Raw genomic sequence first — 22870 nt, 5'->3', positions numbered from 1 at the left:
TACAACGCGGGGCGCGATAGCTAGAACCAGCAGCCGTTCGAACATTGATCTCCATATTGTGTATATGGAGATCAATGCGTTCGAAGCACACGTGTTTGCAAAAATGGCGATGCCTAGTTGCAAGCCCGATGCTTGTCGAAGCTCGTGCTTACCCTATCCCAAGAGTGACGAGTTGGATGGATTCGCAGGTGTTGACAACTGTATAAGCACGGTCGACAAAGGTAGGATCTGCGTGTCATAGTTGTAGACGAAATTGAGATTAGGTATAACGGAATTGGAAAGCATTTCGTGCAGTCCTTGTCGTCAATAGCGTTGACCTCCATATATGTAGGCTGTGCCTTTTGTACACAAATTACAATGCCACTTGGAAACCACCGAGTTGTTAGTCCAGTACGCCTCGTAAAGCCTTGCATTTTGTGCACGATAAAAATAATGTGGATGGCTGACCAAAATGTGACCGAAGGTTGATCTATGGTTGACCGGATGGGAATTAGGGTGAAAAAAGGGCGTAGCGCTACTTTCCTCGCCTTTATAAGTAAGTGAACCGGGTTTGATTCCTACCTTGGCCAATAATGTGGATTTGGTTTTCAGTCCGTGTCTGATTGCGTGGGTTTTCCCCAGAAAAATTCTTCTTGTGTTTTACTTCAACGTCAAATTGTAATTTATTTACATTGTCTTCTTTTTAATGGGCCCAATGGGAGACCATGTATTTACTTTGTTTTATTAAACCTGGAAATGAACATCATCTCAATTTAAGTTATGCAACCGAAATAGATTGTATAATTACATGCATATATTTTTGTAATTTAAAAGCTGTAGAGGGTGCTCCTCTACAGAAGGCTTTGTCCTTCTCTCGGATGTCACCCCATTCATATAATTATTTTGCTCCAGATACAGTATAAATAATTCATTTTGTTTTTGTATCATTTGTGTATTTTTTTTCTTTATTTTATATGAATGGAAATTCAAACAAACAAACTGAATGGGCTACCCAAAATAAGAATTAAAATAAATTGTGTTAAAGTGTTAATGTAAAATAAACTATGGGTAAAGGATTATGCTAATAAAAAGGCAACCATTGAAGTAGAACAAGGAAATGCGTTTTAAAACCATGGAGGAATAATTCCATTGGTACACTGCAGAAACTGCAGTGTTAAATTTTACACCATTGGTATCTATATGGGACCACCTGGTGTTAAATTTTACTGGTGTTGTCATATATAGATACCGAATGGTGTTAAATTAACACTACAGTTTTTGCAGTGTAGGGTTACAGAATAATCACGATAGTTGGTTACATTGTGTGTGAAATTTCATGATGTGATGATACCGTAATAATGGTATGCACAGTTTCTTATGGTTTTTAAAGTTGTTGTGTGAAGTAAAACAAAAATGATTATTTTGTGTCATTAAAAAAAGGAGATGAAACCGTCTTTTGTCAATGAACTCCATGATGCAAACAGGCATAGCGTATGCTTCCCGAATGCTTCTAAAATGTCAGAATAACCCACTTACATATCAGAATTGCCCACTTTTCAAGGATTGCATTAAGAAATTACACTAGCCCTTTAAACGATGTAGAGGATATCGCCGTGTTCAATGGTTTGTTTGTTGGAGGCCGCCCATGTTGAATTGGACATTCATACAAATGTTGTATCAGCCTATAAAGCCATACTTCAAAACGAAACAATAAACACTATATGTCGGCATGGCATTCTTTCAAAGCATGATAAATATACCGATGTGTTTAATTATTTTAATTGACGCATTTCCGTTATGTCAATTCAATAACTATTTATATTGCAGTTGAAGTTCTTTCAATCTCGCCACGCGCCACGTGGCAATAGGCGGAGAAAAAAACCCTGCTTGCAATGCATTGAGTCATGTAGACACACTGGTAACTACATTATATTATTATACAGGTGTTTTGACGCGTGTTAGTTTTCATTTTCATTTTCAACATTTGCGTTAACTTCAAAGATATCCGATATCCACCGTCGCCTCAGTGGCGTCTGGCGATCGGATATGTTGTATACTGCCCATGCACAAATATTCATATCACCCGATAAAAAAGCTGTATAGTTGTTTCGTTTTCTGTCTCACAAAACCAGATTCACGATAAATTAGCGACTCATCAGTTATTTCCGCAACGATCCAAAAAATGGTCATCCTTCATATTTTTGATAAAAGGAGAACAAAGTAGGTCATGAGTCTAGATGCGCAAATTACAAGGCCAACTATCAACTGCACGGTACGCCCTCTCATTAAGCATCAATTTTTCTCCACTAATTAACTGTCTGCCTTTATTCTGGTAGATGCACAATAAAACACGCACGGTAAAATATGCAGTCGCTGTGTCGTTCGCAGTCAATTTTAATAGCGACGTCATGACGACGCCATGCATAGTCGTTAGGATCGATATATAATTGACTTTTTAGATGTTGACTTGGTGGACATATGGAGCGGAATTTAATATTAAAAAAAAACCCAGCCATATACCATCTGTAACGTTTCTGTTACTATGGCAATTTTGTTTGTGTTTGAACGTGCACGCAAACACAATGCTCAGTGAACACGACCCCTTTTGCTTTTGGTTTTTTTTAATCTCAACAGCGCAACCCGTGCCTCCCAATGACCGCTCTTTAGTTATTTCGCGGTCAGTCGCGTAATGCTTGTCTAAGCGAAATAAGCAACCAAAAACAAATTCATTTTCCATGTACATGTATAGGCCTTACATGTTCTCGATTTGTTTCAACTTTGATGTAGGCCTATTCGTACAGTTAGGGGGTAGCTTCCTGTTCAATGCCCGTATTTTAGTGATTGAGAATAAAATCCCCCAGAATCTTGATGTAATTCGGTTGCTCACAATGAATCACATATTTTCTATTTCCGGGTTCTCCTGATTCTTAATATTTTGTTTTGCCAATTCCTTTGTGTTTATTCATACAACTGGAATTCAAGAAGAGGTCTATACGTACATGTAGATGCATTGTAAACTGGAATTACCCAACGTTTGGGCGGCATATTGGGGCAGATATAGGGAAAATATTTGGGTGAGTTCAAGCCCGCTGGAACAAACTTTTGCCATCCCCCCCCCCCCCCCAGGGGGTGCTGGAATTTCTAAAGGACGGACAAAATAATGCGAACACGGAGCGCAAAGCCCTTACGGCGTGGCTTAAAGGGCCCCAAAAAGTTTTGGAATATGGATGCTCTGTGGTGCAATCTGAGGCGATTGCTGGCAACTTTCATATGACTTTTTTAGCAAAGGTTTTTTGAGATTATAAAGACAATTTATTTCATTTTTTTGTTTAGAATATACTGTTGCTCTTATAACGTTTCTACTGTACTAAAAAGTCGAGACCCCTGTATTTTTATCTCCATTTTTTGTTCCATTAAATTCTGGGGGGAAAAAAGAATTGTATCATTATGCATGACATTGCATGTAAATATTATTGTTGCAAGGCTGCTTTCTTACTTTCAGTAAATTCTTTAGTGTATGCTTTGTTTTATTTTCCGAGCCCTTACGGCGAGGGGCCAGGGGCCCTCTTCTTGGGCCCCGGAAAATTTTGGATTCTGGATGCACTACGTGATGAAATAGGTAGTTGGGCAGCCAGAGGGGTGAGCCATGTTTTGATGGATATATAATGTTTTTGTGTATATATATTCTAACCAAGGAGGTCATACTATTAAAGAATTTGCATGATGACATCTTCAGTAAGGGTTGAGCAATTTTTGATACCGATTATTTATTGAGTGATCCGGCACAGCTGGATCACTTTCTAGAATTGTTCGAATAGTAAATCTGCTTTGTTTCTATTTTTCTGGACTGTAATTCTCCGCAAGTTTCTCCTCAATAGTTCAACGTGTAACTTTGAACCAACGGCATCCCTGATCCAAAGTGGAGAATATAACTCTGACGTCACGATGACGTCATCGGGTATCAAATTACAAGCGATTTTAGTTGAAAAAGTTACCAACTCCTTTCAGTTCACTTATAACTCTTGAACAAAATAATCAATGATTTTTGTATTTTGTAATCAGATAGATCATTAATAAATTGATTGAACTTTTTGGGTGACTGCTCTATGTTCCGACACCCTATATGTTCCGACAACTCAACCTATGTTCCGCCACCCCAATGTTCCGACACCCCTATGTTCCGACTACTCAACCTATGTTCCGATACCCCTATATGTTCCGACAACCTGCACATAAGATTGTGTTACTCCCAGTGAGGGTTAGGGATAGAGATAAGAATGTGTGCAGTCGGAACATAGGGTGTCGGAGCATAGGGGTGTCGGAACATAGGGGTGTCGGAACATAGGTTGAGTAGTCGAAACACAGTGGTGTCGGAACATAGGTTGAGTTGTCGGAACATAGGGGTTGTCGGAACATAGGGGTGTCGGAATATTAAGGTGTAACCACTTCTTTGTCGTGTACGTGAAGTCGCTCAACCGTTATACTTCCGGGGCTACCGCAAGGCCAAAGTTAGGTGAATTCAAATGTAGAAATTTCTTCCAAACGTTTTGCCAGATAATGATAAAACCTAATTTGAACCTAAAAACAAATGTTGTTACGTCATCATGACATCATCAGGTATTAAATTACAATTAAGAGATTTAATGTCAACATTTTTAGAAACATTCCTTGAACTGTAACCTTTCACATGATTGGAGTACCATTCTCGCTATTATGTGATCAGTTAGACGGTGTCTAGAGCAATATTTTGAATTCCCGGGCAATTAGTACTGTTGTTTGACCTTTACTTCCGGTTTTACCGGAAGTGAAAATTAAATATAAATTGAAATTGGAAGCATTTCAGTTTAATATATCAATAATCAGTGAGGAATGTCAAACACAAATATTGGCATGATGACGCCATTAAGTTGAAAGGACGTCAAAGATAGATGAAACTTGAATTTGAAAAGTTTTACCAAATTAACCCCAAATACTCTTTGTACAATCTCAAAGGACTTTGTGAGATTTCAGAATCATGACGTCATCGGACTGGAAGTTATTGTAGGAAGAATTTGTAAATGATCAGTTTTCTTTCCTTTAAATTCAAATCGGAACAGGAAGTTAAGTGTTACTAATACACACACTTATAAATTCATTATATTTCCTTATTTTCAAAAGTTATTTTCACTGTATGACGAACGTTATCCTGTCTGAACTAAATCAATATTATTAAGTTGGGACATTTTAACTGATGACGTCGTCAGTGTAAATAAAGTGTATACTGAAACTTATAAAACCCGAAAGGCTGTTTTTTTTTGGTTCAAGTTAAAACAAATGGTTCCACTGGAAATGGATGAATTTCTGTTCATAAAAATATTCACAACTTAACAAACTAACTCAACAAACGATGTAGCTCTATATTTGCAGTGTTATTTGTTTGATACAGGGAATGGCAAATATAAAAGACTAAAGGACCAAATGGCAAGTTTGGGGCGAGGGAAGGATATTTTATCGGTCTACTAAATTTTTACGAGGAAAAACTTGCATGGTAAAGCATGAATAGATTTTTTATTAAAACGAAACTACACTGGAATCGGCGTAAAGAACGACTAGTTTCAATGTCAGCCGTTCCCACTCCCCTTAGGCTGGGGATGTGTGTAACCGCAGGATGAACCTTGGTATTTTAATGCTGAGTAAACAACAAGCATAAACAACTTTGCCACCATTGTCATGGCCGAGGTTATTGCTTTTGGGTCTAAGCATATCCATCAAGGCAGAACTCCACTGGCGCCACAATATTCATAGTTCATAATAATAATTAGCATAGACATGTCATGATTTTAGATAGTTTGAGAGAAATATCGATTCTGCACTGCCTGAAGATTTAGAAAAAAAATTCCTCTGGATATTTTACAGTGTTTGTGCTCTACGTTCGAAGCGCCGCGCTTAATTAACCGCGGCAACGCTAAAAACGAACAAAAGGAAGGAGATATTTGTAGAGCAAGCATAATAGCGGCGCAATTTCATCGTCGTAGAACACTGCTGGCTCGAACACATTTTTGCCCGGGAGTTGGGGGTGCTGAAGCATATTCCAGCACCCCAATCCAAAAAGTATGGGGTGCTGCAGCACCCACAGCACCCCCCGTTCCCGCGGGCTTGGGTGAGTTGTGCCTTCCATGATACAAGCATGGCATGTGGCACACATTCAGAGTAAGCCTTAAGAAAGATGTTTGGCTATAAGACCATCGAAGATTTGTCCTTTGAAAAAATAAAGGGTGCGTTCGTTTAGCTCACCCGGGTCGACATGGGTCAGCCCCGTGCCGTTCGATTAGCTCTGTCGTCGTACTCGGGGCTCACCCGGGTCAGCCATGCCAGCACAGACCATGCTCGTGAGCAGAGTCAGTGGTGGAAATACTTCACACGTATGTGTTGTTCATTCCAAGAAACGGACAGATATGGCGGCCGGACAGCGGAAATCTGAAGTGGACTCAAAAATAAACTTTATTGAAGTCTAAAGGTTTTTTTTTTTTTACTGAGCTCGTTGCGAGCTAAGAGGCTAAAATTCCAGCCAAATTTTGTGATCCATCCGAGTGAGCTACTCGAACGCACGCATTGATAGAATGGCAAGCAATGACAGCCATTTTGAAATTTTTGAAATGTTTTCTACCTATATCAAACTCACAATCCCATCCCCTTTCTGCCGTATACTAGCATGAACAGGCATTGCTCTCATTCTAATACTATAACTTTACTGACAAAAATCATTGACGGAATTTTAGGTTTCTTTCCAAAATCATTGATGGATATACCTAGTAATATACTCGATTGTAACTGTTTTCCCTCTTTTTTTTTCTCTCTCTCTCTCTCGCTTTAGTGGTACATGTACCAACAAAAACTCCCGACAACAAACCACTGGAGACGATCTCGTTTTACGATGACCATTACCTGGAATGTCAGCGGGCATTTGAAAAAGCATCACCCTGGACCCCTGATTTAAACAAGTGGATACACACCCACCTGGGGTCGAGGGTGCTTGAAAAGCTCGACAGTACTTTGCCAGAGGGGGGACAGTTAAAGCTGCTCGGTATAGGCAGCGGAGAAGGTAATTGTGGCAATGGAATAGCGGCTTGCCAACCGGAGAACCACTGATGACATTTTTTTTTTATATTTCTCTCAGACGTTATGCACCAAACTGTATTAATGAATAGCTCTTTGTCGGCTTACATTTCTCCTGCCGAATTCAACATCTTGATGTCTTTTGTATAACTTTATAATCGTTTCTAAATTCCAAAGACGTTTTGTGCAAGTTTTCAATATTCTTTTTTTTTTATTCGGGGGCAGTACAAAGTACCTAATGCAGATCGTCACTATAACGAACACGATGGGGTCCATAAGAAATGTTCCTTATCGTGGTCGTTTGTTATAGTGACTGTGCATTCTAACAGAATTTACTATTTCGGGAGCCAAGCAAGGGGGATGTTCGTAATGGCCAAATGTTGGTAATAGTGGAGTTCGTTATAGCAGCGTTTCATAACCGCTGCACTAACTCATGCAAAAACGAACTGCTGCATGCGATATCTTAATAACAGCATAAATACAATGAAACAAAAAAAAACATTTCTTCAACAGGAGAAGTAGAATACAACTTAATAACCAGGCTGCTCTCCAAGTACCCCACAATCCACAACACTGTAGTCGACCCCAGCCAGACTCAACTGGATCTTTACAAGGACCTCATCAAGGAAAAGGCACCCGAGTTAGACGGGGTCCAGTATGACTGGCACGCCAAGACGCTCGCGCAGTACAGGCATTCTAGCGAGGAGTCGGGGGACCGGACTAAATTTCACTTCATCAGTGCCCTGTTTTGCTTGTACTACGAGGCTGATCTGTACTCGTCGCTCGAGTATCTGCTCAGCAGGCTTGAGCCAGGAGGCGTGCTTCTTGCCGCAATGGAAACCGGTATGAATATTAAGCGTGAATCAGTAAGACGTTGCATTGTAGAAAATACATCTTGATACAAGTTTCTGGGATGTCATGCGAAGTGGCCAGAAATTACAGAAACATCGAGGTTCATGTAATGCATGTTAATTTGTATCAATGCTTTTTTGATTTGAGCGTTTTCTTTTGCATGTCTCTGGGGTTCCGCACTCAATTGCCTAATTTATTCACAGACCGTTGTGACGTCATGAAGATAGAAGAGCGTTTCCAGTTTGGTGCGGACTCGGATGACGTCCCGTTGTACTGTTTCACCGACATGACCGCCCACTTTGAGAAAAGGGGCGTGCCCTTCGCGGTCCTGAACCAACCGGATGACCAGCGGGACTTTGACGTCACGGCCATCTTCGACGAGTCGTCGCGCGAGGGCGCCCTGCTGCTGGATTTCATCTCAAGCGTGGCCAATTTTCGCCAGGTGGCGCCCCCAGGTTTACTAGCAGATTTTCTGAGCTACGTTCGAAGTCTGGCAACACTCAGGGAAGGGAGAGTTCTTTTGTTTTACGATACCGATTATGTGCTGGCCTCTAAGCCGAAATTCAAGAATCATTTTGTTTAGCTATTTAAAATGAGACGATAATGCATGTAGTACTTTCACAGCAAAGGGTCACATAAAAGGATCCATTGTCACCAATGGCGTCAATACTGGACTTGTGCCACAATAAAAGTACAACAAATAAACCTCCAATTGAACGATATCAAGACTGTTGCAATTATTCTAGTCGAAATCGGAACTCATGCTGCAGCTATTTTTTCACATTCTTGTCTGTTTTCATGTCTGTTTTTAATGTATGAGATGCAGATCGGGTGAGGATCTCTAAATCTCTCTTCAGGACTTCGTGTTTGTTTGTTTGTTTTTGGTGTTCGTTTTCGATGTGATATTGTCATTAATTCTGAGAACTTTTTTTTCTCATATATCTTCCCGTTTTCTCTGAAAGCAAAATTATGAATACTGCAATAACGAACAACAGAAATAACGTGTTTATTTATTAAAAGGCCGGTTGATGCCATACCACTTGTTTAATAAAAAAAAATACAACAATATAAATAACAGTACTTTTGTCCACGACTGATGTAAAAGTGACAAATGCAAAAAATGCAAAAAACCTTGACAAAACTTTAATTTAGTATTTAGTATACGGTGAGTGGGTGTAATTAAAACAGAAGCATAAGTTCCAGTTTATTCCGAATGAATTCCTTTAGATATGCGTGACTTCAGATTGTACAAAGCCGGGGAAAGGGACACTCGATAGAAAAGAAAAAATTGCAGTTGCTAAATGCGTACGATTTCGTACATCTTGCAAACGATTTCTCAAATCGAGCGAACGATTTTCTACATAGTGCGAACATGTCTCAATTCGTTTCCACGTTTTCACCATAAATCGCCCCGCGATTTCCTAGATATAGATCGCTCCCGTTTGCACGATTACAAAGTCGTTCGCAGGAATAACTAAATCGTTCGATTGATTTCGGAATTCGTGTGCACGATCTCCGAAGGAAATCGACCGCACGAACTAGACTTTTTTTTCGTGTCCTTTCCCACGGATTGTGTGGATGTTCAGAATATGTTGATTTTTTTTTCGAATTCAAAATCGACGATTAATGTTTTAATTTCCATCGATAATTACATATGTTTAATCAATGAGGTATTACTATGGTGGGATATTTGATGTTATGTTATGTTGTATTTTAGGATTGGTGATATGTGAATTTTAATCCACTTCGGCTTATTTTAATTGTTTTCTTAACATAATTATCCATTAATATCAGTTTTTCAGTGCTTTTTGAAAATTCGTATGAAGTTTTTAAACAAAACTATGATTTTAACTGGAATTGACGATACATTTGTTATAAATGGACTTCTACCTCAGATGATTGTTTTTCTCAGTATTTTAGACCAAAATTTTAAATTTTAAATTGTTGTGACTTTTGAAAAGTAACCACCGAAGTTTTCATCCACCCGAAAAAAGTAAGAGGTCGTTTCATTTTAAATGATAGTACTCTTCAAATGGTAATGGTGGCCTGCAACAAGCCACACGGACCTTCACATTTTATGTCCGTTTTCTTGTGTCAATCTCATATCACAAATTATGGATTTATAAGGGGGAACAAAAGGCCGTCCTAGCCTCTACCTACCTCAATGTTGTTCAAATATTATTGCTGATAGTCCCGTCACAGGTTACTACATGTAGGCCTATATACTATACAAAAGACACTGTTACTTTAAGTTCTGAACATTTTATCAGTTGATTGCTTACATAAAACCAAGTGCCTTCTGCTAAAATACCAAACCAACGTTACGATCTGTCGTTTTGTCTGTTTCTTGTGAAACACGTTGTTGCATTTATTTTAAAGGCACGCTACGGCGTGCATACGCCCAATTGGGCTACAACACGCGTTTTAAACGAATTGGTTTGAAATGCAAAGAACCTTTAAAAGTATAATATATAAACGTCTACACAACTATCCTTTAGAAACCTGGGCGTTTCTGTGTTATTCTTGCAACACTCTAAAAACAACTTAGTCAAAATATTGACTGGTTTTCCTAGTTATTGAAAATTGACTAGGAATTTAGTTAAACATGCAAACATTCATAATATGACTAAAAAAAGTAGTTGGATTTGACTCCAATTTTAGTTATTTACATAATTCTTTTTTAATACTGACTGGAAAGATCTAGTCAGATTGACTGATTTTCAGTTGCACCCAGCTGACCCTGAATGGCTGGTCAAATGTAACTGGTTTCTAGTCAAATCTGACTAATGTGTTTTTAGAGTGAAGAACACATGTCGGAGTCACAATAATTTGTGTCCCGAAAAATCGAGCTGTTCGTTGTGATTCAAGCCACACATTTGTCAAATTCTGCGGACGTGTGAGAAACAACATTTGTGTATTGGTGCCGCGTGTATTTATTTATGTCGCACAAACACCCAGCGTGTATCGTGCATTGAATGAAAACGACAGGAAATACGTATAGTCCAAGAGCCAGGGGTAATTTATTTTTTGGAAACGACCAAGTGTTTGGTGGGTATTTTTGGAAAGTTTACATCTTGGGGAATTCGAATTGAATAGTCTTACGGTTACCTGGCGGTGGACCTGGATACCAGGGCAGATAAGTGACGTCACATAAGCAGTGATTAGGACATGCAACAGCCGTCGGGTCAGTCAAATGGACTGTGTACGCAGAACGTACGTATTACTGACCCGGCGGCTGTTGGATGTCGTACTCAACTGAATGTATTTCTACTGTAGATTCGTATTGTAGATTTATGTAAATTATTCGGGCTCCTAAAGGTTTGTTGCTAACAAGCCCGCGGGAACGGGGTGTGCAAAAGTTCATACCTTTTCCCTGAAGGTTTTTCTTTTCATTTAATAGTTTCATTGACGTTGCTAGCATTCTGTACTCAGCATTAACAAATAGCAAGGTTCACACACATCCCCAACCCGAAAGGAGTGGGTTTGGCTTTCATTGAAACTAGTCATGCTTTACGCCAATTCAAGTGTAGTTTCGTTTTAATAAAAAAAGCTATTCATGTTTTACCCTTTGCAAATTTTACCTCATAAAAACTCAGAAGACCGATTAATCCTTGCCCAGCCCCTAACTTGCCGTCTACCGATCATAAACATAAAAATGCATTTGGTCTTTTAGTCTTTTATATTTGCCATTCCATGTAACAAATATAACACTACAAATATATTGAGAGCTACATCGTTTGGTGAGTTAGAATATGTGAATATTTTTATGAACAGAAATTCATCCGCTTCCAGTGGAACCATTTGCATGAACTTGAACCCCAAAACATCCTTTTGGGTTTTATAAGTTTCAGTATACTTCAGTATATTTCATCACAGTGCATCCAGAATCCAACATTTTCCGGGGCCTTAAAGCGGGCTCAGAAAAAAAAAAAACATACACGCCGGAATTTACTAAATGTAAGAAAGCAACCTTGCTACAATAGTATTTACATGCAATGTCATGCATAATGATACAATTCTTTTTCCAGAATTAAATGGAACCAAAAATGGAGATAAAAATACAGGGTTCTCCACTTTTCAGTACAGTTAAACGCTTTAAGAGCAACAGTATATTCTAAACATAACAACTTTTTTTTAAATCTCAAAAAACTTTTACTAAAAAAGTCAAATGAAAGTGGCTAGGAATCGCCTCAGATTGCACCACAGAGCATCTATATTCCAAATTGAGCCACGACGTAAGGGTTTTGCGCTCCGCTTTTGTATTAAGTTTGTCCGTCCTTCAGAAATTCCAGCACCCCCTAACAAAAGTTTGTTCCAGCGGCAGAGGTTGCTAAGGAGGATGCTGTTGCTAAGCAAACACCTACATTAGCATGATCAAATGTTCGAATATGCTGTTCAAAGTACTCAGACATCTCCTCTGAATGCTCGTCTATTGATGTGAAATCATTTAATAAGGTAATAAAACGTAAACATGCAGGCCTGTATTCTTCGCAGTGCTGCGCATCGTTGAGTACGACATCCAACAGCCGCCGGGTCAGTAATACGTATGTTCTGCGTACACAGTCCATTTGATTGACCCGACGGCTGTTGCATTTCCTTATCACTGCTTATGTGACGTCACTTATCTGCGTCTGGTATCCAAGTCCACCGCCAGGTAACCATAAGACTAGCCAATTCAAGTTCCGCAATGATGTGTAACCTTTCCAAAAATATCCACTTAACACTCGGTAATTTCAAAAAAATAAATGACCCTGGCTCTTGCTCTTGTATGTGTATTCCGTTGTGTCCGATGTAAAACAAACCGGGTATTTTTTTTCCCCGTCTTTTGTCGGGAATGGTGAGACATAGGTTTCGTCACCGTTTTCACGATCTGGGCGATTTTTTTTAATGAAATATCGTCCGTTCATCGAAATTTGGTGGGTTTTTTTGGTGAAAATGAATAAATGTATCAATATATACAACCTCGTCAGGCTATACTATCAAACAATTAATTAAAATCCAAATTAACCTAATTAACAAGTGGGCGAATTTTCCTCAAGTGCCGCTCTTCGTTTTCACGAAGGGGCGAATTTCCGTAAAAAAACAACGGGTCACACAGCGCAGAGACAAATTAAATGATACAAGATGCGGGACAAGTCTATGAAATACCGGTTGTATTGTCACCAACAGCAAATTAGACAATACGATGTTTTTTTGGTGGTAAAATCGCAATAATTATCTTATTTAGCTAGTGCAAATACCACCGCCCATGGGCGTCGCCAGGATTTTTTTCTAGAGGGGGGCAAAACATATTTTTCCTCAAAAAATTCTTGTATTTCTCAACAAATTCTCGATATATCAGTTTTAGAGGGGGGCAGGGACATTTTGCCCCCCCCCCCCCAACTCATTAAATTTACGGAATTGATGCGGCGACGCGGCTTTTTTTTTTTTTCAAGCTTGCATTGTACAGACAAGGTGGGGTACTATTTTCCTTTTTTTGGTGTCCTCACGTACATTCGTGTCCTGCATAATTTGCCTTGGTGCCCTCGATCATTTGCCTTATTTCCCATTCCTTGGTGCCCTTTGGTAAAAAAAAATTGAGGAGGTGCTGCAATAGAGGGCGCTGTTGGAGCTTTTTGGGGAAAAAAAGATTGACGCGCATGGTTAAAATCGACGCGCGCGCTGACCAGAGACCGACTATTTTTGTAAACATTGGCGCCATTTTGTATGGGCTGCCGTAAGCGCATAAATTGAAGCCGTGGTTGGCAACATATTTTTCCAAAAAAGTCCTCATAACGCCATCAACACATAGTAAAAAGGCATGTGTAGGAATTATTTTGAAGCTTTGTTGAAAATATTGTATTTTCAAGTATCAAATAATATTTTGGTGATCTGTAATAACTCTTCTTCATTTTTGCAGTGTTGGACCTTCCATTGTTTTGCAGGCCGTGGTTGGCAAAAATGCAGTTTGCCAACCAAGCGCAGAAAGGTTAAATACATGTACAGCTAGCTCGACGTGTACGCCCGTGTGCATGCATGCGTATAGCCCAGGTTGGACGAAGTCTTCATTGCAATACGACTAACCGTAACGTAGGGAGGAAAGGGAGTCCACCAGGGCTAGCATGCGTAGTGCTCAGATGCTGCATTTTTATGGTGTCCCGTGCTGGTTGAGCTGGTTTTACAAATGTGTAATTGTTTGTGGCTTTAACAAAAGCATCTGTAGTTGCCACACTTACATTCCACAGCGCAGCCTCACTTCAGGTAAGATTTAGAAAAATGTCATGATTGATATTCATTTATTAGCTTGAGTAACTCTAGCCCGACTGCGTCTGGCCGTACAGTACTATCGCAAGCTCTGTAGTACGGCCAGACGCCCGATGCTTCCACAGAGACTGAATTTTGTTGGCCGCCGATGTAGCGATTTTGCTACATCTTTCGATCGCGATTATCTTTTCATCCAGGACACAAATTTCCAAAGTTAAGGTTCGTAGTCGTATAGCAACTCATACCTTTTCGAAAAAAAACGTGTTTGGTCTCAATATTTTCATCCATCTGGCCACAAGACGAATTTCAGTCATCAGATTCCACAAATATCGTCCCCCATGCGATCCCCCATGCGATTTCAAAATGGCGGCCGCGCTGTAATGTGTGCAATATGCAGGCGCGCCCGCACAAACTCATGAATATGCATAAACAGTCTGTGACGTATGACTCGTGTTTTTGAACGTGCGTGCGGCGGGGCCGTACGTCCAAAAACACGAGGTCATACGTCACAGACTGTTTATGCATATTCATGAGTTTGTGCGGGCGCGCCTGCATATTGCATACATTACAGCGCGGCCGCCATTTTGAAATCGCATGGGGGATCGCATGGGGGACGATATTTGTGGAATCTGATGACTGAAATTCGTATTGTGGCCAGATGGATGAAAATATTGAGACCAAACACGTTTTTTTTCGAAAAGGTATGAGTTGCTCTACGACTACGAACCTTAACTTTGGAAATTTGTGTCCTGGATGAAAAGATAATCGCGATCGAAAGATGTAGCAAAATCGCTACATTGGCGGCCAACAAAATTCAGTCTCTGTGGAAGCATCGGGCGTCTGGCCGTACTACAGAGCTTGCGATAGTACTGTACGGCCAGACGCAGTCGGGCTAGAGTAACTCCAGCTGACATGTTCCATATTCATTCACTTACATGTGAATGAATATGGAACATGTCAGCTGGAGTTACTCAAGCTATTCATTTATAGGCCTATTGCCTCAGTCCTAGGCAAGGCAAAGACCAGGGCTTAGGGGCCAAACCAACAGTAGGGGCCTACACACTAACCTCCGGATGTTTTTCAACCGTCATGCATCTGGACCATGTAGCTCTTCTGAGTGGAGCGCTGAATTACGGGTACCCCTCCATACTAGTATGGAGGCGTACCCGTAATTCAGCGCTCCACTCAGTAGAGCTACTGGACCATGTTGACCTAGTCATCAGTTGAGTTCAGATGGAATTCCATCTGTCTGATGATCTAACCGGGAATTTTTTAACAATGGAGCTGTGGGCCATGGTATATTAATTAAAACCCTAACCCACCTCACTCCTCCAAAATCCTCCTGGCGGTTTTGGAGGATTCTAGAGGATTGAGGATGAATGGTGATTGAATCAAATGAGGATTCTGGAGGATTGAGGATGAATGGTGATTGAAGCACATGAGGATTTTGGAGGATTGAGGATGAATGGTGATTGAAGCACAAGAGGATTTTGGAGGATTGAGGATGAATGCATTTTGAGGCAGGACTGTCTGATGATTTTGAAGGATTTGGCGTTGGTTATCCTTCATTTAAACACGAGTGCAAAGTTTTGGGATGAGGAGGATTTTGGAGGATTGAGGATGAATGCATTTTGAGGCAGGACTGTCTGACAATTTTGAAAAATGTAGGCGGAGTTGCAAAATTTTGGAGGATTGAGGATGGTTGTAAGCAACAAGGGGTTAGGGTTTTAATCTTGTTTTTGAAATTTCTTCATTTAAAATGGTTTCGGCAACTTCATTAATGGGACATTTTTGTTTGAGAGAGAAAACCTGCAACTTTGTGCAAGGGGGAACTGCACTCATGACACCGGGGCCCTCTTTTTTTCTGGAGGGGGCTTTCAGTAGACCATATCCATCCAGTTCTTTATAGTTCAATGTATAGTTCAATGTAGGTTGGCCTATAAAATAGTAAATACAACATTTGCTTTTGCAGTAATTTTCAGAAATGGATGGATTTGGGGGTTAGTATATAGCAAATACTGTTGCAGTAACCTGTTTAAGTTTTGTGTTCATACATCATACGCTGGAATTAAAAAAAACAATCCTGATAATTTGGTGGTTTTGTTTTTTGATTTTTGCAAATGTTGCATATAATTGTTATTACCTTGAAATACTGCTTGAGTGCTTCTGCAAAATAACTAGTATTGTGGAATTTCGAAAAGACAAAAGAAGCAATATTTGTTCCATTTCCCGTGCAGCAATCCTATTTGGCCATTGTTGCGTTTGTAAAATCATCCGAACACTTACATGTAGGCCTTCTTGGGATATTCTCGAATTATAGGATCATTGCACTGTAGTCATTGTTTAGGGTGGGCTTTTGTTGCAAAACAAAACGCACCTCGAACATGGCTCATGAATGCAATCAATATATTCAAGGGGGGGGGGGCATGGTTTAATTCCCACAGTTCTATCCCAGTGAAGCCCCCCCCCCCCCCTTCTTCTTATTGTACATGTATTTGTATCCGACAGCCAATGAAGCTTTGCCTTCCAAATGCAGGGTTTATACGGACGTTGCAAGAGTGTGAAACATGGAGAATTTTGACGTAAATAAGCTTCAGAGTCTCTGCAACGATGTTGACCACTACATCTTGTGCACTCAAGAGTATGAGAAGAGAGTAGCCTGGCTCCCAGACTACATGAAGTGGGTCAATACATACTTGGCAACCCAGGTGCTAGACAAGCTTGATGTTACTTTGCCAGAGGGGGGAGCCTTTAGGCATCTTGGCGTGGGCAGTGGGGAAGGTAAAGTTGAATTTTCTCGTACATGTATCAGGTTGTCAAAAACTATTGTATTCAGTTATGCAATTTAAGCCTTTTTGATATCCTACCAAAAAAAAATGATTTTTTTTTGTTGGAAGTAGGGGGGTGGTCCAAGGATGCAGTTATGGATCAACACTTTTGATCTAGCTCAGACAGGGCTCTGGAGTGCTCTGAAACGTGCAAAACTAAATCAGGCCCACTTTACTCACAGTTTAGCCAGCAAATTTCTCCAAAAATTCCACTGGGGCAAAGAAAATGCCCTCAGTATTTCACCAACCAAGTTTGCAGACTCAATTTATTTTTTAAAGGAGACTTTTCTTCAATATTTTGCACACGAGAGGGAAGTCAAGTGATTTCAAAATGGGGCTAAATACTAGACTGGTTAATGTCCAACCATGGTCCAACTATTTGAAAAGACTGACCGCTTCATTCAGTGTCAATAGTCTGGTGGCTTGACTATGGAGAAATGTGTAGTAAAGTGAGACTAGTTCCCGCTTCATGCCACATGTTTCTTAAATTCTTTTGGCATGGTTGATTGATGCAGTACTGAAGCTGTGTTGGACTGGTTGTTTTAGGTGCCAGTCTATTTTCTTGTTTTGCATGTTTTGAATACCTTACGTTTTGGGACTCTCATACACAGTATTGAGAGTCCCAAAGTTTTGGACTAGATCTAGCTGTGCTCCGTGATGAGCATGGGCCGTATGGCGGTTGCCCAAGGTATCATTATATGCCATCGGCTCAACCATGTTGTGCCTGTGTCTTTCACAAATCAGCTTCTGTTGTGAGTAAGGATGATTAGATCCCCAAATTAATTTTTTAAAGGGGCACTACGTCCTGAAATCACCGAAAAATTTCATGTTTTGGATTATTTACTTCGCCTATTTCAAACATCTGGTTGAAAGGAAACCAACCTAAAGTCTTACCGTTCTTGAAAAAAAAAAAAAAAAAACCGCTTGTTTACATCGGACACGACGGAGTACGAATACGTTTTTCGTGTCGTTCCCAGTGTACGGTATACACGTTGTGTGTCTCGGGAACAGCGGTGACCAATCACCAATGCAAAAAAAGTGGTTTCTTCAACGTCCGCAAAAGGCGAACATTTTACGGATGAAATCACAACTAGCATCCAAACAGCTTGAATTTATGGGGTCGCAAAAGTGGACCCCGAAATTCGTTTTCGCACGCATAATACAGGAATAACACAAAAACGCCAAGTTTTGAAAGGATAGTTGTGTGGATGTTTATATCCTACTTTTAAATGTTTTTTTCAGATTAACATCATCTCGTTCAAAGTGCGTTTTGTAGCCCAATTTGGGTTGTTCCAGGACCTAGTGTCCCTTTAATGGCATTTTTGTAACATTCTGTTGTGGTGGATCATTATTCTCCAACTTTCGACAGGAGTGGTTGAGTATCAACTCTTGTCCCGAATCCTCAACAAGCATCCGAGCATCCACAACACCGTCATCGATCCCAGCTCAAAACAAGTGGACCTCTACAAGAAGCTCATCAAGGAGAAGGCACCTGCGTTAGACGGGGTCCGGTACGACTGGCGCCTCCAGACACTCGGGGAGTACCAGCAGAGCAGCGAGGAGTCAGGGGACAATACTAAGTTCCATTTCATTAGTGCGCTCTATTGTCTGTACTATGAGCCCGACATGGATGCCGCGTTGGAGTTTCTGTATAGCAGACTGGAGCCTGGAGGTGTGCTACTCGTCGGAATGGAAACAGGTATGCAAGGTTGTCTCAGACGAAATCTACAAGCTTGTAATCAAACCGTCTATAAAATGTAGGGTTCGTAAGCAAGGTTTAGTCTTGTGCAGGTTGTTTTCCTAGTTGTAGTAGAAGCAAGTTCGATTGACCAGAAGGCGACAAGTCCTTCATTAGGGACATATGATGTGTTCGTGTGCTGATGGCATAGTGCGAACGTCTCTTGTCAAACGGTGGTAAAAAGACATGAAACTTCGCAGTCCTGACTTTCTGTTGTACATCACCAATTTACTGTAAAGTTTGCCATCTTTGTGTGGACCTGAAAACGGAACAGGTTCACACGATGCAGGCGAGGCAAACGTTCGTTAAATATTTTGGTAATCAGCAATGCCACTAACCTTGGTAGGCCTTTCCCAAATAGTCAACTAGACTAGTACAACTATTGTCTTCAAGTGTGACGTTAATTCAACCATAGTAGACAATAGCTTGCTAATGAACTTGCTCTAGTTTGTCGAGAAAAACCATGTGATTACAATTTTTTATGTCTGTGTTATTTGCCACGGTTTTGCAGATAGTTGCGACATGATCAAGATAGAGCAGCATTTCCAATTTGCCCAGGATGACATGAACCAGTTCTTCTGCACCCGGGATATCTGCGCCTACTACGAGAAGCAACGCATCCCGTACCTCGTCTGCAACCAGCCGGACGACCAGCGCGACTTTGACATCACCGACTGCTTTGACGACGCGTCAGATGAGGGCGCCCTGGTGCTGGATTTCCTCTCCAACGTTCTGCACTTTCGTCAGACTGTGCCCCCGTCACTCTTGAAGGAGTTTCGTGATTACTTGAAGAAGCTTGCCACTCTCCGGGACGGAAAGGTGTTCCTGTATTATGATTCAGCTTACATCTTGGCTTTGAAGAACAAAGTTCCAAACATATCAGGTGATGCGGGCCTTTGACACGCTATGAAAGAGTTTCACAAGCAGGCCTACTTTACAAAAATTCCTATTTTAATTTTTTTTTTTCTGGAATACATTTTACATACAAAATCCAATTCTCTAAAATTATGCATTCAAAAGTACTTTTGTTTTTATTGTAGAATATGTTTACATATAAAATCAAACTCTTTTAAAATTATACATTAAAAAGGGAAACTAACAGGTTTTTAGCTTATCCTGCTGTAACTTAATGACGATAAATAATTTTCAACAATATTGCTGGATTCAAGCTTTCCTATAACTCTAACCACCCCCAGTGCTACAAAATACTACTGAGGAGTAATCTGTAGTATGAAATTCTTTCCCGAGTGTGCACAGCACATGTAGTATTCTGTGGTATTTGGTACTTGACCCCCAAACAGCCCTTTGGCGGTTAGGGTTAAGGTACTTAACAGCCTCAAAGGATAAGTTGCTCAAAACCGTCTCAAAGTCTGTTTTTCAGTAGAGTTGGTCACATTCTGATGAATGGATATGACATTATTTTCATGGATCCCAGAATGTGTACAATGATTCTCATGGAGATTTGAAAACTTTGAATAATGTGGTCATGACATTCTTTCTCAGGGCAGTACAATTGTATAATTACATTGTACACGTAACATGGATGTATGTTAGGGCTGTCCACTTTTGAATAATTTAGTATTCAATTATTCGAAACTGCACTTGACCGAATATTCGGATATTCGAAAACTCCCCGATCAAGTTTTACACACACCAGCTGCAGCTGCATTTCTCACTAGTCAAAAGTTGCATACAAAGCGCGCTGGTTAAATTTGCATGTCGCGATGGACGTGTGGTCTGCTGAAGTGTTTTGCATAGTACTGTTCAACTGCCAAGGGACTTTACCCAGCTGAAAGAATGGGACCAATAAATGGGCCTAGGCATCAACCAAAAAGTAACCATCGACAAAAAAATGTGGCATCTGACAATAAAAACGCAACTTTACGAGTAAAATAACATCACCGTAGTGTGTGCACGAGCATAGTTTTTTATCTTTTTGAATTTTCAGTGGATGATCGAATATTCTGTGTATTTTGGACAGCCCTTATGTATGTGTGGGTGGGTTTGTTTATAGTGTAAATCGATGAATTGAGGACAGGAACCAAATCGAGGAAGACCTCGATGAGAAAACGTGTACAAAACCAATGAGAGCTGTTGCAAATAAGTTTTGAGTATAAACAAAGGAAAAGGGAGGAGGAACAATAGAAAATCCTTTATTTACACCATAAACAGACGTGGGTGTACCGGTACATGTATTAGTTAAAGCGGGCAGTAACACACATGTCTGTGGCAATAATGATAGTAAATTCAGCTGCTTCCATAGTTGCATACATGTACAGGGTGAGTCAAAAAAAGCGGGACTCAAACCCCATAAAATATATTTCATATTTAAAAAAAAATGGAGCACCAAAAAATAATAATGACTGGAAAGACAATTTCATAAGCTACTGTTAGATGAAAAATGTACTGAGATTGCACAATCCGTTCAAAGAATATTACCATTTAAACACCATGACACTAAAACCTGTCTCGTCCAAAAAAGCAATTCATTGTGTGTTTTGACTGTTTGGAACAACAAAGAAAATGACCCAGAATACTTGTTTCCACAACTGTCACCAACTGTAGTACACAATATCTTTTTTTAACAACCCTGGTTAGGCAAACGATATGATTTATAAAATCTACTTTTTTTAAAGGACAGGCCTTAAAAGGGATTCTGTTGAATAGTTTTAACGTTTAAACAGAGTTTGTATCGCTGGTGATGTTTGAAGACAATTGCGACAACGATTCTTTAAATCACATTTTTTTTGGATGAGACAGGTTTCAGTCATTCTGTTTACATGGTGATATTTTCTGAACGGATTGACCAATTTCAGTAATTTTTTTTATCTAAAAGTACCTTATGAAATTGGCTTTCCAGTCATTATTATTTTTGGTGCTACATACTTTTTTAAATATGAAAAATAATTTTGGGGGTTTGGGTTCCGCTTTTTTTGACTCACCCTGTATGTTACTGCAGGCTGGAGACAAGAACCGGTACATCGCAATTCAGATGCAAATTTGCATGTACTATGTACACGTGTAATTTATAAAGAGATATTTTTGTACTCCCATGTTATAAATCAGGAGTACCTGGTTTAAGTCTTTTATCTCTTAAAAATATTTTTGTAGGTGTCACATTGTTACAACACTGTGGTTTATTCTGTAAATGAGTTTTGGTTTTTTGCCTGTAGAATCTGCCTTCTGGTTTTTGAAAAACCCTTACGAGGTCACGAGGACTGAAATGTTTATTTTAGAATTTTACAAGTTACATCTCACATAATTATGTGTTGTAGCAAAATGTGTATTTTTGATATTTCTTCTGTGGTGTATTCTGTAAATGAGTTTGCTTTTGACTGAAAAAATGCATGTACTGAAATTTTATTTTAGAATGTTACATGTTACATCTTACATAATTATTGTATATGTTGTAGCAATTTTAAGACTAACATGTACATGTATGCAGCAGATAACAAGTGTAGATTTATCGTTTGGGTATAGAAGACTCAAGAACCAAGTTCAGATGACAAAGGACTTTAATACGCTGAATTTTTATCCCGGCACTTTTTTAAACATGCAGAGTATTGTGTTGCAGAGTTTTTAATTTTTCAGTCGTGTGCATGCATTGTGTTAAAATACCAAATGAATGTTCAATATCCCACTAAACACAAACAAGAAAAAAAAGGTGATCAATCTTTTTGTCTTATTACACATTTATTCCAGTACTGAAAAATCCATACATTAAATTGAGCTTTACTGCTTTAGGCCTCTCGTGTCTACATAAATTTGCTACACTATTTTATGCCCGATCATTACCCGTGCATTTCGCATTCTGTGGCTCATATAACAAGCATATTTGTAATTGCGTAAGTCCATGTACATGTACGTGTACATTATGCTTCTCTGTGCATAATACTTACAGAACTGAGTAAATATCAGTTTGTTGTTGTTCATGCCATACTTACAGCCTAATTTTGTAAAGTATTGATTTAAAAACATAGTCCATCATTTGTAATTTGTGCATTTTGTTCGTTTGTCGCAACAAAAGTGTTCAAAATCTAATGAAGGTTACTGTACAACTAACCTGATGAAGTTTCAGCTCAGCTTCAGCTGTATATTCCGAGAAAAACAGCATTCTAGTATCTCAATTTCAAAT

At 39.7% G+C, this 22870-nt stretch overlaps 2 protein-coding genes across 5 annotated transcripts; both read left to right on the top strand.

Annotated features, from left to right (window-relative positions):
- Positions 1-16: 16 nt before the first annotated feature.
- LOC119746094 (histamine N-methyltransferase B-like) lies at positions 17-10250 on the top strand. Of its 2 annotated transcripts, none has more exons than XM_038222884.1 (4): positions 17-221; positions 6833-7060; positions 7588-7917; positions 8130-10250. In XM_038222884.1, exons 1-4 carry the CDS (start codon positions 65-67, stop codon positions 8507-8509), a joined length of 1095 nt encoding a protein of 364 aa, XP_038078812.1. In that variant the 5' UTR covers positions 17-64; the 3' UTR covers positions 8510-10250. The 2 variants fall into 2 exon arrangements, with proteins under 2 accessions (XP_038078812.1, XP_038078813.1); XM_038222885.1 differs by lacking the exon at positions 17-221 and adding an exon at positions 281-535.
- Positions 10251-14031: 3781 nt separating this feature from the next.
- Positions 14032-20316, top strand: LOC119746053 (histamine N-methyltransferase-like). Of its 3 annotated transcripts, none has more exons than XM_038222819.1 (4): positions 14032-14166; positions 16706-16950; positions 18367-18696; positions 19247-20316. In XM_038222819.1, exons 2-4 carry the CDS (start codon positions 16737-16739, stop codon positions 19633-19635), a joined length of 933 nt encoding a protein of 310 aa, XP_038078747.1. In that variant the 5' UTR covers positions 14032-14166; positions 16706-16736; the 3' UTR covers positions 19636-20316. The 3 variants fall into 3 exon arrangements, with proteins under 3 accessions (XP_038078747.1, XP_038078748.1, XP_038078749.1); XM_038222820.1 differs by having other exon boundaries at positions 16678-16950; XM_038222821.1 differs by lacking the exon at positions 14032-14166 and adding an exon at positions 15371-15465.
- Positions 20317-22870: the final 2554 nt, after the last annotated feature.

This window comes from Patiria miniata, unplaced genomic scaffold (assembly GCF_015706575.1).
Source record: "Patiria miniata isolate m_02_andy unplaced genomic scaffold, ASM1570657v1 HiC_scaffold_7, whole genome shotgun sequence".
NCBI classification, from domain to species: domain Eukaryota; kingdom Metazoa; phylum Echinodermata; class Asteroidea; order Valvatida; family Asterinidae; genus Patiria; species Patiria miniata.
Note: the sequence above shows the minus strand (reverse complement) of the source record. Positions and strands in the feature narration are given on the sequence as shown.